Source organism: Entelurus aequoreus, linkage group LG21, assembly GCF_033978785.1.
Source record: "Entelurus aequoreus isolate RoL-2023_Sb linkage group LG21, RoL_Eaeq_v1.1, whole genome shotgun sequence".
Lineage (NCBI taxonomy): Eukaryota > Metazoa > Chordata > Actinopteri > Syngnathiformes > Syngnathidae > Entelurus > Entelurus aequoreus.
Window position 1 is genome coordinate 28,282,000 of NC_084751.1, and position 20,590 is coordinate 28,302,589.

Below are 20,590 nucleotides of genomic sequence, written 5' to 3' on the forward strand. Positions count from 1 at the left end.
AGAGAGAGAGAGAGCGAGAGAGAGCAAGTGACATCACAGCCCGCGGTTCGCGCAGCTCGGACTTTGCCGGTAGTGATGGGATTTTTGGCTCTTCTAAGGGAGTCGGATCTTTTGGCTCGGCTCACCAAAAGGTCACGAAAGGGAGTCTTTCGACTCTTAAATCACTATCCTCAGATTATTAATGGTCATATATATATATATATATATATATATATATATATATATATATATATATATATATATATATATATATATATATATATATATATATATATATATATATATATATATATATATACAACTCAAATATAAAAACAATGACTAATATCAATTAGATTAAAAAAAATATATATATATATACACACACACACACACACACACACATATATATATATATATATATATATATATATATATATATATATATATATAATAATAATAATAACTGGGATTTATATAGCGCTTTTCTAAGTACCCAAAGTCGCTTTACATGTTAAAAACCCATCATTCATTCACACCTGGTGGTGGTAAGCTACTTTCGTAGCCACAGCTGCCCTGGGGTAGACTGACGGAAGCGTGGCTGCCAATTTGCGCCTACGGCCCCTCTGACCACCACCTATCATTCGTTCAACATTCATTCACCAGTGTGAGCGGCACCGGGGGCAAGGGTGAAGTGTCCTGCCCAAGGACACAACGGCATGGTAAGAGGCGGGGAGCGAACCTGCAACCCTCAGGTTTCTGACACGGGCGCTCTACCCACTACGCCATGCCGCCCAATATATATATATATATATATATATATATATATATATATATATATATATATATATATATATATATATATATATATATATACACACACACACACACATATATATATATATATATATATATATATATATATATATATATATATATATATATATATATATATATATATATATATATATATATATATATATATATATATATATATATATATATATATATATATATATCTTTCTAAGGGAGTCTGATCTTTTGGCTCGGCTCACCAAAAGGTCACGAATGGGAGTCTTTCGACTCTTAAGTGACTCCTCAGATTATTAATGGTTACATATACACACACACACACACACACACACACACACACACACACACACACACACACACACACACACACACACACACACACACACACACACACACACACACACACACACACACACACACACACACACACACATATATATATATGTGTATATATATATATATATATATATCACCATTAATAATCTGAGGTATATATATATATATAAATAAAGTTGGTATGGTATGGTATATATAGATATATAATGTATATATATATATATATATATATATATATATATATATATATATATATATATATATATATATATATATATATATATATATATATATATATATATATATATATACAGTATATATGTATATATATATACATACATACAGTATATATGTATATATATATACATACATACATGTATATATATATATAAATATATATATATATATATATATATATATATATATATATATATTTTATATATATATATATATATATATATATATATATATATATATATATATATATATATATATATATATATATATATATATATATATATATATATCTTTCTAAGGGAGTCAGATCTTTTGGCTCGGCTCACCAAAAGGTCACGAAAGGGAGTCTTTCGACTCTTAAGTGACTCTTTAGATTATTAATGGTTACATACATATATATATATATCACCATTAATAATCTGAGGAATATATATATATATATATATATATATATATATATATATATATATATATATATATGTATATTAGAGATGCGCGGATAGGCAATTATTTCATCCGCAACCGCATCACAAAAGTCGTCATCCACCCGCCATTCACCCGAACTAACATTTTATCAAAACCACAACCGCCCGCCACCCGCCACCCACCCGTTGTTATATATCTAATATAGACGATGCAAGGCATTAGTGAGGTTAGAAAGCTTTTGCCTGTTAAAGAAAGGAGACTGATCCAATACAGCAGAGACATTCAATGCGTGCCACGCATTAATATCTCTTGGCCACGCATCAGAGGCTAAGAGATATTAATGCGTGATAATATTATTTATCATTATTATAATATTATTGTCATTTCCATTAAGAAAGTGTTGACTATTATTGTTATTTTTTTCCCCTGGTCTTTAGTATTACCTTTTTTAGATTGTCACGTACCACGTTTGCTGCCGGCGCTGCCATCTTTTTATTTTTTTCTTCTTTTCTGTTGTGTTGTGTTGTGGTGTGCTGTGTCACGCCAAATTTCTTCCCCCTACAAAAACCTTCCACCCCCCATTTACTTCCGTGGTCATGTTTCCTTTTACGTCATTGACAGCGATCGATAGCACTTCGGCTTTGACCGCCCGTCGCTGGAAGGATACTTCGTCTTTGACAGCTGCTGGAATCTGAAGAAATCGATTATGTTTTGGTTTTTTTGTACAGGCGCGAAACAGGACAGTCGCATGCCGGTTAAGGACCCCCGGCAACTTTGTGATTTTATTGGACGCAGCCCCGGAAGTAAATGGGGGGGGGGGGGGGGGGGGGAGGGGGGGGGGGGGGTTTGTAGGGGGGAATAAATTTAGCGTGACAGCTGCAGCACTGCCTGATGAATTATTGCCTGTTTCAAAGAGTGCTGCTCGTTTTTCATATGTGGGTAACAACATTTAACTATGTATATATATCTCCGAATTGGTTCAACCGCCATCCGCCCGAATCTATTTAAAATCTATTTTTTTCGTCATGCATCCGCCCGACCCGCGGATTATCCGCGGACTCCGCGGTTACATACATATATATATATATATATATATATATATATATATATATATATATATATATATATATATATATATATATATATATATATATATATATATATATAGGGATGATGTTTGATAAGAAATTATTGAGTTCCAGCCTATTATCGAATCCTCTTATCGAACCGATTCCTTATCGATTCTCTTATCGAGTCCAGATAGGTTGTTGTATATGGAAAAAAACACACAATATTTGGTTTAACAAAAGCTCATTTTTATTATATAAGAAAAAAATAAAATCGAATAAATACATAAATATTGACTGTTACCCCCCTAAAAAAATAAAATAAAATAAATAAATATTGACTGTTGTTACACAAAGTATATTAAGTGGGATTTTTCAGAAAAACAAATATATACAGTAACACAAAAACAACCTGTCTCTGTGATCACTATAAGTGTATGAATAATACTATCATGTTAAATAAAATCAGTCCCTTGGGCACAAAACTTAAAATAATACAGCTCTCCAAAAAGTGCACTTCTGCTGCTATTTGACATAACTGTTTGTTATGATGCTTTGACATTTTTGCACTTTATTTTTTTATTGAAAGAAAATTCTATGAAGAGAAAAGCTGTTTGCAAATGTGGTTACAATGCTAAAAAATGAAAAGTTAAAGCTAAAAAAAGAAAGATACTTTACCGAGTTAACATTATTTCTTTATAGGGGGAAAGATGTGACTATTTATTTATTTATTTATGTTATGAGCTATGCTAGGGCAGGGGTCACCAACTTTTTTGAAACAAAGAGCTACTTCTTGGGTACTGATTAATGCGAAGGGCTACCAGTTTGATACACACTTAAATAAATTGCCAGAAATAGCCAATTTGCTCAATTTACCTTTAACTCTATGTTATTATTAATAATTAATGATATTTACACTTAATTGAACGGTTTAAAAGAGGACAAATCACGAAAAAAATGACAATTACATTTTGAAACATAGTTTATCTTCAATTTCGACTCTTTAAAATTCAAAATTCAACTGAAAAAAAGAAGAGAAAAACTAGGTAATGCGAATCTTTTTGAAAAAATTAAAAAAAATAATTTATGGAACATCATTAGTAATTTTTCCTGATTAAGATTAATTTTAGAATTTTGATGACATATTTTAAATAGGTTAAAATCCAATTTACACTTTGTTAAAATATATAACAAATTGGACCAAGTTATATTTCTAACAAAGACAAATCATTATTTCTTCTAGATTTTCCAGAACAAAATTTTTTAAATAAATTCAAAAGACTTTGAAATAAGATTTAAATTTGATTCTACAGATTTTCTAGATTTGCCAGAATAATTTATTTGAATTTTAATCATAATAAGTTTGAAGAAATATTTCACAAATATTCTTCGTCGAAAAAAACACAAGCTAAAATGAATAATTAAATTAAAATGTATTTATTATTCTTTACAATAAAAAAAATACATTTACTTGAACATTGATTTAAATTGTCAGGAAAGAAGAGGAAGGAATTTAAAAGGTATTAATGTAATAATAATACAAGTAATAATACAATAATGTATGTCACCAGATGACCACGGCTGGAGAAATACTACACAGAAACACACTTGTGCACTGCTAGGCATTGAATCACCTCAATAGTGTACAAAACGGGCTATTTCTTGGTGCATTTAAAAATTGATAAACCCGCATCAGCAATTAAAACATATCCCTACGTGGTACTGTCAAAATCAAAATAATTGCAAAAACATATTAAACTTAAAAATATATAGAAATAAAATATTTGAACTTACAATTTGCAAAACCCATCGGAAGCCGTAAGTCAATGGTTGATTTGATTGGAAGTGGCAAACAAACCCTCTCTGGCTCGGACAGGTTAGCTAGCTTGGGGTCGGCCGACCTCGTCTCACGAGATCTATCTCCTCTTGAAATGTCCTTCTTAAAATTGGCCTTGCAAATTTGTCTGCTACCTAATCAACGTTTTGCTCCCTGATTGGCTATCACAACTGTCTATCAACTGTATGTGCCCCATTTGCCTACAATGCTCAGACCCCCACGTTGTTGATTCAGAAGGCCTACAGGAGATTTCATATAGCGCTGGCAACAAGCCAGCTATGTTGAGATAAAAGTTCTAACGTAAAAACAGCAACACTGGAGTGAAAAGAATACGATGAATCGTTTTATATTTTTAGGGAAGGTGAATTAGAAATGCAATTAACTTTTCTCAATTTATGTTCATAATTTATGTTAGGCTAGCAGAGAAAGCCTTGCTGGTCCTGACGACCTACCACTGGCATGTACAATTAACGTGTCTCAGCTTTTGTTTCCTGATGCTGCATTTTCCTCACCTTTCCGGGTCTAGTCTCTATGTATGTCTCTATCTATGGAGCATAATTCGCTCACTCTCACTCTGTCCTTCCTCCTTTCCTCCTGCATACATGTCTATACCTCTGTTTTCCGCGGGAAAATAATCTTTGAATTTTTTGAAGCCTTCATGAACTTATTTTATCTGTCAAACTCAACCATCAAAGTTAGTGGGCGGGGTTAACAGTAACCTAGTCCAATGATTGCTTTGGTCTGAAGCCTGGAACTTTGAAAGTCTTTCAAAACACGTCGGCCAAGAAGGATATACTCATACTTTTTTGGGGGGGGGGGGTTGGTGGCAGATGTTTTATACTTTGCGGAGTATGTGGAGGCAACACCTGCTGACCCAGAGCCTGTTGCAGTTAAAGTACAGAAATGTATTCCAGTAGTCGGAGTTATTTCCACACTTTCATACCAAGGCTTCGACCACAGTACTTCACCACTTAGTCGAAGTTCCACAAGCAAGTGAAAATGCCGGGTAACCAATCAGGTGTAAGGACCCTCCCACCGACTTTGATGAATTTGACAGATACAATTAATAATGAAGTGCATGAAATAATTGAATCCATCTATCCATCCATCCATTTTCTATCCCTCGTCCCTTTCGGAGTTGCAGGGGGTGCTGGAGTCTATCTCAGCTGGATTCGGGTGGAAGGCGGGGTACACCCTGGACAAGTCACCACCTCATCGCAGGGCCAACACAGATCGACAGACAACATTCACACTCACATCACATAAATCATGAAATTATTAAATCAATCCATCCATCCATCCATCCATTTTCTACCGCTTGTCTCGTTCGGGGTCGCGGGAGGTGCTGGAGCCTATCTCAGCTGCATTCGGGCGGAAGGCGGGGTACACCCTGGGCAAGTCGCCATCTCATCGCAGGGCCAACACAGATAGACAGACAACATTCACACTCACATTCACACACTAGGGCCAATTTAGTGTTGCAAATCAACCTATCCCTAGGTGCATGTCTTCAAATAAATTATTAAATAAATAAATAAATATTAAAAAAATGATTAAATGATTAAATAAATACTGAAATAAATAAATACATAATTAAATATTAAATATATGAATAAATATCAAAATTTACTTTTACAATAAATTAATTAATGACACACCTAGGAACATTTATGTATTTTATTGTAATTATAATTGAATAAATGTATTTATTCATCATCCATCCATTTACTACCGCTTATCCCTAATACATGTGTTATTCAATATTTCATTAAATAGTTTAAAAATATATATTTTACATTAAATTAATTAATGAAACATTTAATAACACGTGTATTTATATAATTAACATTTGATTTATTATTGACGAATAATGTAATTATCTAAAGATGTACCTGTATGTATTTATTTCATTTATCGTCCATACAGTACACTAATTCCCGTCCTTCACTTCAAAGAGTCGACTATAAAACCGGATCGTTCGCGAACAATGCTTCACGAATTGCCAGACGTGTGCGTTCTTCCGGGGCAAACTGAAACAAACTGTGACGAGTAGATCATTCGCTCACTTTTCATGTAGCCAAAAAGAGGCGCCATACCAGCAGGCAGGGCGGAAGTTAGAGCGAGCCGGCCATAACGTAACATTTGTGACGTCGTTGCTTATTCCGCTCGGGTTGCCCTCACGCTGTCTGTCGGCTGGAGCGCCATTGGCGGCGACCGCTCTTCACTATTAGTCACTATTAGACCGTTCTGGTCACCAGCTGACTTGAACGGCTGAAACCTGGGCTTCATAAGATGGAGAAGAGGAGGTCAGACTGTCCTGCTCTGCCGCCCGGCTGGAAGAAGGAAGAAGTGATCAGGAAGTCCGGTTTGAGTGCCGGGAAGAGCGACGTTTATTACTACAGGTACACGCTGTAAATATATACTGTATGCACTGTATATGTACACTGTTTGTACTGTATATACACTGTATGCACTGTATCAGCAAGTGTTCCATCCTGAATCTGGTGCTGAGTAAAAAAACAGTGATGAGAAGTTTCAGATCTTTTGGTGTTTTTGTGGATGATAGTAATTTCTAGCATAGTAAAACAAGTACAGTAAATGTTAACACGGTATAAATGTGTAAGAAAACTGTCATAACTGATAGCTGCTTAAAGTGTCACACCCTCACTCTCACATCAACACACGGCAACACAAGCGACCTTTGCAAAACAGAAAGTTCTAAATATTCAATGATATTGAAGTGCTGTGAGAATGTCATGACTTTGGGAAGGCCATTCTAAAACCTTAATTCTAGCCTGATTTAGCTATTCCTCTACCACTTTTGACGTGTGCTTGGGGTCATTGTCCTGTTGGAACACCCAACCACGCCCGAGGCTGATGATTTTAGCTTGTCCTGAAGAATTTAGAGGTAATTCTCCTTTTTCATTGTCCCATTTACTCTCTGTAAAGCACCAGTTCCAGTTCCAACAGCTACATTTTTGTTTCATCTGACAACAGAACTTTCCTCCAGAAGGTTTTATCTTTGTCCATGTGATGTCAGATGAAACACAAATTTAGCTGTTTGGCCACAATATCCAGCAATATGCTTAGAGGAGAAAATGTGAGGCCTTTAATCCCAGGAACACTATGCTTACCGTCAAGCATGGTGGTGGTAGTATTATGCTCTGGGCCTGTTTTGCTGCCAATGGAACTGGTGCTTTACAGAGAGTAAATGGGGACAATGAAAAAAGAGGATTACCTCCAAATTCTTCAGGACAACCTAAAATCATCAGCCCGGAGGTTGGGTCTTGGGCGCAGCTGGTGTTCCAACTGGACAATGGCCCCAAACACATGTCAAAAGTGGTAAAGGAATGGCTAAATCAGGCTAGAATTAAGGCTTTAGAATGGCCTTCCCAAAGTCCTGACTTAAACGTGTGGACAATGCTGAAGAAACAAGTCCATGTCAGAAAACCCAACAAATTTAGTTGAATTGCACCAATTTTGTCAAGAGTAGTGGTGAAAAATTCAACCAGAAGCTTGCCAGAAGCTTGTGGATGGCTACCAAAAGCGCCTTATTGCAGTGAAACTTGCCAAGGGACATGTAACCAAATATTAACATTGCTGTATGTATACTTTTGACCCAGCAGATTTGGTCAGATTTTCAGAAGACCCATAATACATTCATAAAAGAACCAAACTTCATGAATGTTTTTTGTGACCAACAAGTATGTGCTCCAATCACTCTATCACCAAAAAATAAGAGTTGTAGAAATGATTGAAAACTCAAGACAACCATGACATTATGTTGTTTACAAGTGTATGTAAACTTTTGACCACAACTCTATATAGGTCATTTTATGTCCCAATAACGATATATATCACGTTGAGGGATGAGTACTTTTTACATTTTAACTGATACAGTATCAACTCTGAATCAACTCAACGGTATCCTTTTCAGCCCTTTTGTGTGTTTATGTGTTTATAAATGTTGATTTGTTTAGTAATAAAATCAAATTTTTTGTCCTTCTGCTAATAATAACTGTGCTGTCCAGTTGTTATATCTTGTTTTCTTTCACTTCTGAGTCTCATTTGCAAGTTGCATGCAGTTGCAATTCCAAGATGTTAGATAGCAGTAATGTATAAGCTATGGTGTGTTGCCTAGCCTGGAAGTCTGCCATTTCGTTCAGTGTGCCAGTCTTTTCTTTTGTTAAGTTCTATCAAGTTTTTATACTGTAAGTATTGCCCTTATTGAACACCATCTGTTTGATTGTAACATGCATCTTAGTTGTAGTTTTCATTACCAAATGTAGACATGTTAAAATGCCACGTAAAAAAAGCTAATGCTCAACAGTAGCATGTCTAAGGCATATCCAATGTAATTTAACATTGAGTGAGCACATTTTCAAGTGTGGAGCATTACTGTACTTTGAAGTACTGTACTTATTCTTGCTTTGTTGGCATTGAAAATACAGTGGAATGTTCTTTTACGAACTTGATTGGTTCTTCAACAGGGTTTGTAAATCCAAAAGTTAGCAAATAAAGGGGTTCGTAAATCGAGGTTCCACTGTTTTAACATTACCTCAAGGCTAAGTCCTCCCTGAGTGCTTAACTACTTGTTTCCACGCCAAATGTTGATCTGTTGCCAAGTTGCCAACCGAACGGAACATCGTCACGTCACAAAAGTATTGAATTACCATTTGATGTTATGTAAATCGGTACCTGGTAGTACAGATGGAATTTGGTCGGTACCTATAAAAGTACCCATCCCTAATCACGTTATAGTAAATGTTCTTAAAATGATACATAAACACTCAGTATGAGTGCCAATTTCGCTTATTTTTTCTCCTTTTATTTATAAAACCCATATTTTATATATGAAAAGAACAAGACAATGAAAAAACAATAAAGTATTTTAGTACCAGCCCTTCTTTGTAGATGTCTACCGTACACAAATGAATTTCGAGATGGGATATGTCATTTCTTATCTTGTCATGGACAGTCCTTTGACCGATGTTTTTCAATCTTTTTTGAGCCAAGGCACATTTTTTTCATTGTAAAAATCTGGAGGCCCACCACCAGCAGAAAACATTAAAAAATGAAACTCAGCAGCCGATATTGACAATACAAAGTTGTTCTTGCAATTGTTGGATATGAATTCAAACCATAACCAACCATGCATCACTATAGCTCTCGTCTCAAAGTAGGTCTACTGTTACGACCTGTCACATCACGCCGTGACCTGTTTTGAGTTTTTTTGGTGTTTTCCTGTGTGTAGTGTCTTAGTTCTTGTCTTGCGCTCCCATTTTGGTGGCTTTTCCTGTAGCGATTTCATATCTTCCTTTAAGCGCTATTCCCCGCACCTGCTTTGTTTCAGCAATCAAGACCATTTAAGTTGTTGCTATCCTTTTTTGTGGGGGCATTGTTGATTGTTATGTCATGTACAGATGTACTTTGTGGACGCTGTCTCTGCTCCACACGCTGTAAGTCTTTGCTGTCGTCCAGCATTCTGTTTTTGTTTACTTTGCAGCCAGTTCAGATATAGTTTCGTTTTGCATAGCCTTCCCTAAGCTTCAATACCTTTTCTTAGCGGCACTCACCTTTTCTTTATTTTTGGTTTAAGCATTAGATACCTTTTTACCGGCACGCTGATCCCCCCTGTCGTCTGCATATTGTGATCATGACAAACCATGTTCCCAACATCTACGAAGCAATTAGCTAGCCTGCTGCCACTTACTGATATAGAAGAGTATTACACGGTTACTCTGCCGAGCTCTAGACAATACAGACACTCAACAACGGCACATTATTTGCAGATTATAATTATTGGTTTGCAAAAAATATTTTTAACCCAATTAGGTGACATTACATAACCTCCCACGGCACAGCAGCCTGTATTTCACGAACAGTATTTGAAAAACACTGCTTTAGACAAAGACTCTATTAGGTTCGTTTGGTGTTTTTTTTTTGTCATGACTTCGCGGTTTTGAGGTAAAATGCTCTTAATACTGTGTTTTCAAGTGATAGAAAATAATAGACTTGATCAAATCAATGTACATTTGTTTAGTTTTCATGTAAAAAAACATTAATTTTTAAAGTGTGGTGGCTTTTATTTTGTCGTGGCGGGACGCCACAATCAATTACTCCCTTTAAAGCAGCTAGCAATGCTACGCGACTCCACTGCGCTGCAGGCCGCTGGGTGGTCCTACTAGCAGTCTGAGAGGATGTTTTTCCAAGCTGCGTCTCCATAATCTTCACTACTTGCTTGTTGTCATTTCAGCAACGTCGATCATTCATTAACTTCTGCTCAATTACAGGATTGCAAGAAAGTTGAGTGTAGACGCTGGTGCTATAACGTAAGGCACCAAGATCCTTCACTGACTTGACATTGTTACATCACACATGTATGCTGTACTGTATCATTTTGCTGTATATTTTATACTTTATCACATATTCACAATTATTATCGATTTAGGGTGAATTAGATTAATATTTTTTTTAAAACTGCCTATTTTTTGAGAGAAAAAAGCACCAATGCTGAACTTTTTCCACAAATATTTAATTTTTTTTTTTTTTTAACCAAAAATCTGTGAATTTGTGGGTGATTGCTGAATCGCAAATATTAGGGGATCCATTGTATAAAATCTCAAAGCAAAAGGTGGCTTCAGAATTGGTGAAGAAACTTTTGATGGCAAGCACAGAGATCAGATGTTTCTCTAGTACCTGGTTTTCCTCTAGTCTTGTGCAGATCTCCAATCTTGTCTCTGAGTTCCTTTGACAGCGCTTTGGTCTTACCCATAGTGGTGTTGCGGATTGAATGAATGGAGTGTTTTAGGGACAGGTGTACTTCATACACATGATGAGTTGTGATTAGGAGTACTTTCTTAAAGGGACATGACTCATTTGTGTGTTCCATGAATACATAACAGCTCTGTTGGATCTCAATGCTTATTAAATCTTAATTTAATACAAATGAGTATACAACCATTATTTTTTTCTGGATTTTTGTACATTCTGTTTCTTTCAGTTAAAATAACGCTACCATAAAATGGACTGTTCATATTTTAGTAAGGGGTTAAAATTACAAGGGCTTAAATACTATTTTCCATATTACAGAAAGGCTAAAGCAACTTTAGCATTGATCATTGTGTCAGTAACATTCAATTCTACATTGTCTATAATTTTATAGTTGACATCAGCAGATTTGTAATTTTCAACAATGACATTCATTAATATTCAACTCCTGCTGCTCAGACTAAGCTCACCTCACATTCCGTCACTTCCTCAAGCCGCAATGTGAAGTACATCATAATCTCAGAGCTGTGACTTGGCTTACTTTCACTTTGGTTTCTGAAATGACTCATCAGTTCCAGTCAGGAAACCAGTCAGCACTTCGACTTACTGGAAGAGCGGTAAAACTCAGCTCTACCAACCACATCGCTTTGAGTTGTTTTCTTCACTTTCTTCACACGAGGACTTCCTGACACAATTTAGGATCTTTTCAAAGATTATTTGTAATGCGATGAGTGACTGATCTGAACAGATATTGCCAGTGTTGTAAAATAATAGTGCTGCCAGTAGGTCTGCATGGATGTAGCTGGACATCTAGTGGCTGTGGTCCTGTTCATGAGACCACAAACCATCCATCCATCCATTTTCTGCCACTTGTCCCTTTTCGCGGTCGCTGGGGGTGCTGGAGCCTATCCCAGCTGCACTCGGGCGGAAGGCGGGGTACACCCTGGACAAGTCACCATCTCATCGCAGGGCCAACACAGATAGACAGACAACATTCACACTCCAATTCACACACTAGGGCCAATTTAGTGTTGCCAATCAAACTATACCCAGGTGCATGTTTTTGGAGGTGGGAGGAAGCTGGAGTGCCCGGAGGGAACCCACGCAGTCACGAGGAGAACGTGCAAACTCCCAACAGAAACCAAGGACCTTCTTATTGTGAGGCACACGCACTAACCCCTGTGCCACCGTGCTGCCGACCACAAACCAGTTGAGACTAAATAATCAATGCCTGTGCTGGTTGCAGACGAATAGTACACTAAATTTAACCTTAGTTAAGATTAATTTATTTTACACAGACAATCAATCAATCAATCAGTCAATCAATCAGTCCAAGGTAATAAGCATTATTAACAAACCTCACAGACTCCCTTTCATTTAGTCTTTTAAAATCATTGCGCAGTATTCACATTTGGCCGACGATAGAACTTTTAATACTATCGTCATATCGTGATAAAGCACGTTGATAGCACATTTTAGTTGTGTCCTGCAAATTTCACTGTGACAAGCAAACAAAGGCGCCCTTAACGCAATGTAGCGTCCTCGTTACCGAGCTAGCGGCTCATGTCCCGCCACAGATTAGCTTCTAAATCAATAATTCTCGCCTCCATGGTGTCAAATAAACGGTGTTTCTTACAAGTATTATTATCACTGGAGGACTAGAGGACGAGGAATAGCTTAACATGCTAGACTACACACCGTAGGACAGGAGGATACAAAAAAGGATAGATATAGTAGATGCTAAGCTAGAGTTTTTGAATGTAGGTATGAATAATCAGATCCATATAATGATAAACAATAACGATACCAGGCATATGATCAGTTGATATGGTTGATAGTACAGTAACTAGATTGTTATGTTTTACTATCACAACATTTTTTTTTTGTTCTCTTCGTTATTGTTTACAAACTAAGGGAATAAGAGCCAATAGAAGTTGTTGCTTTTGTTTAGTTATTTTCACAACATATGTTCCTTCCAGCGTTGTTTCGGTGATAAATGTGTACCAAAAGTATAAAAGAAAATGTAAAAAGAACATTTTTGTTCGCTGAAAATTCTATTCATCACTAGTTGATTTACAACATCAGCAGGGAATTAAAATACCTATTTTCCCACTGTATGTTTGTATTTTTTTTTTTTTTTTTTTATCAAACTCTGGTCTGATGAATATCAACTTGAAGGAACTATAAAGAAATAGTTTTTATTCAGAAAACAAAAATAAAGAAACAAACAAGGAGGTCTGTTTTTCAAGGAAATTTCTCAAACACTTCAGTCCAAATTACTTCTTTAAACTTGATACAAATATCATACGTTATACTTATTTGTCAGATTATATCGGCTCGCATCTAAAATCTCCGATACAAGCACTTGTACTACTTGAGCAAAGCTGGACAGCCAGTTGACATCTAAATGTCCTCCAATAAACACATACTGTTGGTCTTTTCTTGTAATTTAGTGAACCCATTTACAAAAGGTAAACATAGTTGTTGTGTCGCGAGCCCTCGCCACTTGTGACAGTAATGACAATCTCAAAAAAACAAACAGAAGTCTGGAGCAAAAGTCATAGAGAAGCTTCCTACACCTCCGAACCGAACCGAAACCCCGTACCGAAACGGTTCAATACAAATACACGTACTGTTACACCCCTAGTATATATATATCTATATATTTATCTGTCTGTCTGTCTATCTATCTATCTATCTATCTATCTATCTATCTATCTATCTATCTATCTATCTATCTATCTATCTATCTATCTATCTATCTATCTATCTATCTATCTATCTATCTATCTGTCTGTATGTATATATATATATATATATATATATATATATATATATATATATATATATATATATATATATATATATATATATATATATATACACAGTATCTATAGTGTAGGCAGCACGGTGGAACAGGGGTTAGTGCATGTGCCTCACAATACGAAGGCCCTGAGTAGTTCTGAGTTCAATCCCGGGCTAGGGATCTTTCTGTGTGGAGTTTGCATGTTCTCCCCGTGACTGCATGGGTTCCCTCCGAGTACTCCAGCTTCCTCCCACCTCCAAAGACATGCACCTGGGGATAGGTTGATTTGCAACACTAAATTGGCCCTAGTGTGTGAATGCGAGTGTGAATGTTGTCTGTCTATCTGTGTTGGCCCTGTGATGAGGTGGCGACTTGTCCAGGGTGTACCCCGCCTTCCGCCTGAATGCAGCTGAGATAGGCTCCAGCACCCCCCGCGACCCCAAAGAAGGGACAAGCGGTTGAAAATGGATGGATGGATATATAGTGTATGTCCTTTGATTTTTAAGAAACAGCGATTGTTAAAGGGAATGGCGCACTGGTGCACCTGTTCCGTACATTGCCTGAGTTGTATACGCAAGTGACTTGAAATATAAAGCTGATGTGGATCCACGTTAATGTCCATGTTTCCACTACTTAACAGCCATAAAAAAAAAAAAAAAAAAATAAAAAAAAAAAAAAGAAAAAAAAAAAAAAAAAAAAAAAAATATATATATATATATATATATATATATATATATATATATATATATATATATATATATATATATATATATATATATATATATATATATTACACTATATATATCCTAATATACTGTTGGTCTTTTCTTGTAATTTAGTGAACCCATTTACAAAAGGTAAACATAGTTGTTGTGTCGCGAGCCCTCGCCACTTGTGACAGTAATGACAATCTCAAAAAAACAAACAGAAGTCTGGAGCAAAAGTCATAGAGAAGCTTCCTAAGTGCAAAAATGATGACTAAAGTCATGTAGCTGTATTTTAATCCACACTTCATATTTATTAGTATTTACTATTAATTTAGTTTATTTATTTTAGCACTACATAATTGTATGTAAATCTATTTTTCATCGTTTTTTTATGAGTCACTTTTTATATATAGTGTTTGTACTGTTAATGCGTTAAATAAATAATAATCATTGTGATTAACGCATGGTTTCATAACATTTGCAAGGTTGGTAATCTGTAGGTGGAATATAATTATTTTATACCATTAAAATCAAGAGTAAGATAACTAATTCAGTATTCAGTAATATTTGGGTAAGACCCGCACCCCTCTGTAGTGGAAAAGTGGGCCCCAAGGTCAAAAAGGTTAAGAACCCCTGCAGGGTTTCTGCAGGTGGTGGGGGCGCAGATGGGGCATGGCCAACCTGACATCATCATACAATTTGCATAATATGCGATGATGCATATATTTTCTTTAAAAAGGCAAAAAAAAATTATATATATATTCAAAAACAAATCTGTGTTATCTTTAATTAGTTTTAACATATATTTTCTGATATCGTTTTGCTTTATTTTTTCAATTGTTTCTGTTTATTGTACAATGTACTTTGTTGAGAATTTTTCAAGTTTCTTCTCCAATCTTTTCATGGCCTTTTCTTGATTAAAAACGACTAGTAACAAATCTAGCATCTTTTTCTAGTGTTATTACAGACTGTGCTCTTGTTAAGAGACGTTTTACTTCGGTCGCTTGATGTCGGCGAGGAACAGTGAGAGCTGCAGAAAGCCTGATGTCACACTTGCTTCGCACCGCTGCTCCAGTTGGACTTTCTCTCCTTGAAAGCCTTCCCTGTCCTCTTAATATTTTCACATTGCACATTTTGTAGATCGCTGTCCGCGGATATATCTCGGACATATTAAAAGTACGTCCACATCGCATACATATGCTGCCTCTGCTCCAGACAATCGCGTGCGTATTGCTTACGTCATCACAACGTCAGGTTTCGGCAGCGCTGTTTCGGTGATCATTCTTTTTTCAGGATACGTGTGTCTATATATATACACACACACATATATATCTATCTATCTATATATATACAGTATATATTAGGGGTTTAACGGTACACAAAAATTTCGGTTCGGTACGTACCTCGGTTTAGAGGTCACGGTTCGGTTCATTTTCGGTACAGTAAGAAAACAACAAAATATAAATTTTTTGGTTATTTATTTACCAAATTTGTAAACAATGGCATAACATACATATACACACAGGGCCCATTGCCAGGGTTAATGTGGTCATCATATATGACATAAAAACTATAAGGCTCATAATGGTTTCTAAACAAAACCTTTCTACATATAAAGTGCTTTTTTTGATTGATTGATTGAGACTTGTATTAGTAGATTGCACAGTACAGTACATATTCCGTACAATTGACCACTAAATGGTAACACCCCAATACGTTTTTCAACTTGTTTAAGTCGGGGTCCACGTTAATCAACATTAAACTGCCTCAAGTTGTTGCTCAGATTAAATAAAATGACTAAACTTTTCTTCTACATATAAAGAATGCAACATTAAACAGTTTCAAGTCAACTCAGCCTCATATTAACTTTTCTTCCCCCCCCCCCCCCAAGCCATGCTAACTTGGCAGTAAGAGGATATTTGGGCTCATTGTTCTTCCACCATAGAAGTGGGTCAAAATCTAGTTTTTAATGCAATATGGTCTTAAATCTGTTGCTATAAAAACATTTGTCATTGCTTTAGCCCTGCCTGACTCGCCGAGGAGAGGCTGCTTGAATGCGGTGGTGATGGGTTAGCATGTTTGACTTGTTGTCAGAAGCATACCTGCTGCTGCTGAACAATGTCGGCAAACCTCCGTCCTCAATTGTTGTATCGCACCAAAGTCTTCCCAAACGGGAGATCTTAACGAGGCAGGAGGGTCTTCCAGCTCTGGCTTTTACATGTTGTAGTAGCCCGGTCGTTGCTAGCATGGCGTGTGTTGTGCCTTGGTGCGCATTGTTTACACAACGTGCGGTACGCTACTTAATATGTCCGTGTGGAAACTCGTTCGGTACACCTCCGAACCGAACCGAAACCCCGTACCGAAACGGTTCAATACAAATACACGTACTGTTACACCCCTAGTATATATATATCTATATATTTATCTGTCTGTCTGTCTGTCTATCTATCTATCTATCTATCTATCTATCTATCTATCTATCTATCTATCTATCTATCTATCTATCTATCTATCTATCTATCTATCTATCTGTATATATATATATATATATATATATATATATATATATATATATATATATATATATATATACATACATACATACATACATACATACATGTATATATATATATATATATATATATATATATATATATATATATATATATATATATATATATATATATATATATATATATATATATATATATATATATATATATACAGTATCTATAGTGTAGGCAGCACGGTGGAACAGGGGTTAGTGCATGTGCCTCACAATACGAAGGCCCTGAGTAGTTCTGAGTTCAATCCCGGGCTAGGGATCTTTCTGTGTGGAGTTTGCATGTTCTCCCCGTGACTGCATGGGTTCCCTCCGAGTACTCCAGCTTCCTCCCACCTCCAAAGACATGCACCTGGGGATAGGTTGATTTGCAACACTAAATTGGCCCTAGTGTGTGAATGCGAGTGTGAATGTTGTCTGTCTATCTGTGTTGGCACTGTGATGAGGTGGCGACTTGTCCAGGGTGTACCCCGCCTTCCGCCTGAATGCAGCTGAGATAGGCTCCAGCACCCCCCGCAACCCCAAAGAAGGGACAAGCGGTTGAAAATGGATGGATGGATATATAGTGTATGTCCTTTGATTTTTAAGAAACAGCGATTGTTAAAGGGAATGGCGCACTGGTGTACCTGTTCCGTACATTGCCTGAGTTGTATACGCAAGTGACTTGAAATATAAAGCTGATGTGGATCCACGTTAATGTCCATGTTTCCACTACTTAACAGCCATAAAAAAAAATAAATAAATAAATAAATAAATAAATAAATATATATATATATATATATATATATATATATATATATATATATATATATATATATATATATATATATATATATATATATATATATATTTTACACTATATATATCCTAATATATATCCATTCATTATTATCATTACATTATTATCATCATTACTTAAATTTGTTTTCACGTAAAATACTCTAATTTTTAAGATGTGGCAGCTTTTAATTTGCTGTGGCGGGCTGCAAGATCAAGTACATGTACTGTAGCTGAAACCCTGCCCTGCTATGGGCTACTAGGAGCTAGCAGCCCAGCTACACAACAGCTAAGCACACAATAGCACACAAGCTAGACATACATAATAAATGGTAAATGGGTTATACTGGTATAGCGCTTTTCTACCTTCAAGGTACTCAAAGCGCTTTGATACTATTTCCACATTCACCCATTCACTCACACATTCACACACTGATGGCGGGAGCTGCCATGCAAGGCCCTATCCATGAAGTGTCTTGCTCAAGGACACAGCGGACGTGACGAGGTTGGTAGAAGGTGGGGATCGAACCAGGAACCCTCAGGTTGCTGGTACGACCACTCTACCAACCGCGCCACGCCGTCCCCGATAAGTGTCCTTAATTAAAACATTTTGCTGTCTAAAACACCACACTTGTCAATATAGACAAGTATAAATAATTATAGTTGAATAATTCTTACAGATACAAATTAAAAACAATTATGAATTGATTTAGAATTGCAATAAATAAGAATCGCGATTCGGGTGTGATTGGAATTTTTTGAGTATCAGAAGAGAAAAAAATGTACCGGCACACCCCTACTTATATGTATAGTAGCCAGTGTGTCAATGTTTTGTGTAACCAAATATAGTTTATTCCTGCAATTTAATTTCTGACTCTTTCGGTCTTTCTGCATTTAGTCCCACAGGGAAAAAGTTCAGGAGTAAACCTCAATTGGCCCGTTACCTTGGAAACTCAGTGGATTTGGCATGTTTCGATTTCCGGACAGGGAAGATGATGCCCGGCAAACTGCAGAAGAACAAACAGAGACTGCGACATGACCTGCTCAGCTTGGCCAAGGTAAAGGCCGCTGAGCTCTTTCTGTGCTCTTCTTGCGCTGTGTCATCAGATTATCAGATTAACACTACTGTCTGCAGGTTGGCAGGTCAGGTGACTTTTACTTATCTTGGCGTGGCTGTCAGTAGGACTTGACATTATATTGTTGGTTTGTTGAGATTAGATTTTTAAAATCTTACTTATTCATGAACAATCACTTTATACAGACTACTGCTAATGGCGTCACGGAAATGAGTGGACAGATTATTGATTGCCTAACACCTTCTTCCGTCGCAGATTATATTGTCATCTTTGCTTGTTGTATGCAAATAAATTATAGACTCCAACACTGAGAGGGATCTATATTTTTTAATTAGTGGATAAACGCAGGCTTTTCCACTGTCTATATAGACACCATAGCTCCTCTCTCACTTTCTCCATGCACTCGACTGGAGGCATCTTTCAGTTTTACATATTGTAATAAGTGTGCTGCTGACTTTTGTTGCACTGCCTTCCGCGCAAGTGCAGCTGGGATAGGCTCCAGCACGCCCGCAACCCCGATATTGACAATCGGTAGAAAATGGATGGATGGATGGATGTTTTCAAGAAAAAATTCAATTTATTGATAAAATCCATTCATCGCCCAGGCCTATACTTACCTAATTACCTTTGATGACTTATGATAGTGTAGATAACATAGTTTTGAAGTAAGACTTGTTAAAACTTATCAGCAATACATTTGGAGTGACAAGTTAACAACAAAGCAGAGATGACAGGTTTGTTCTTGGGATGTAACAGTAGGAAAATGTCATTTCACCGTGTTTGTGACCAAAATGTTCACAGTTATCTTTATAATCACGGTATTATTATGCGCTCAAAAAGTACTTGGCTTCTTAAGAGTCACATTATCTGTATTGAAAGTTATTAAATATGCTTATCTTCTTCCGTCTTTAATTTGTGAAGGGCTTTTTTAAATGAAAAAGGCAAAACTTGTGTTGCGTGCATCAATTCCAGTTTATGTGACATGTCACAAATTGACTTCCTGCTGTAGACACCTTCATCCATCCTTGTCATATTCCTCCAAATATAGATCTATCACAGGTCTGTAGGTTCAATGTGCACAGTTGAGTTGAATAGGTTAGATCAGGGGTGTCAAACGTACTGCCTGCCCGTGAGATGAGTTTGCTAAGTATAAAAATAAGTTGTCAATTTTAAATGACAGAAACTACTGTTCTAA

General features: G+C 36.3%; 1 protein-coding gene across 3 annotated transcripts in view; it reads left to right on the forward strand.

The window, feature by feature from the left end:
* The first annotated feature begins 6,667 nt into the window (after positions 1–6,667).
* The window catches only part of mbd2 (methyl-CpG binding domain protein 2), a 90,271-nt gene continuing 76,348 nt past the window's right edge, over positions 6,668–20,590 (forward strand). For 2 of the 3 annotated variants that reach the window (XM_062031362.1, XM_062031363.1), the window contains exons 1-2: positions 6,669–7,097; positions 19,218–19,377. In XM_062031362.1, coding sequence (XP_061887346.1) covers positions 6,988–7,097; positions 19,218–19,377 — 270 coding nt within the window. In that variant the 5' untranslated portion in view covers positions 6,669–6,987. Of the gene's footprint in view, positions 7,098–19,217; positions 19,378–20,590 lie in introns of all 3 variants that reach the window. The other variant, XR_009823657.1, reaches the window with a different exon arrangement.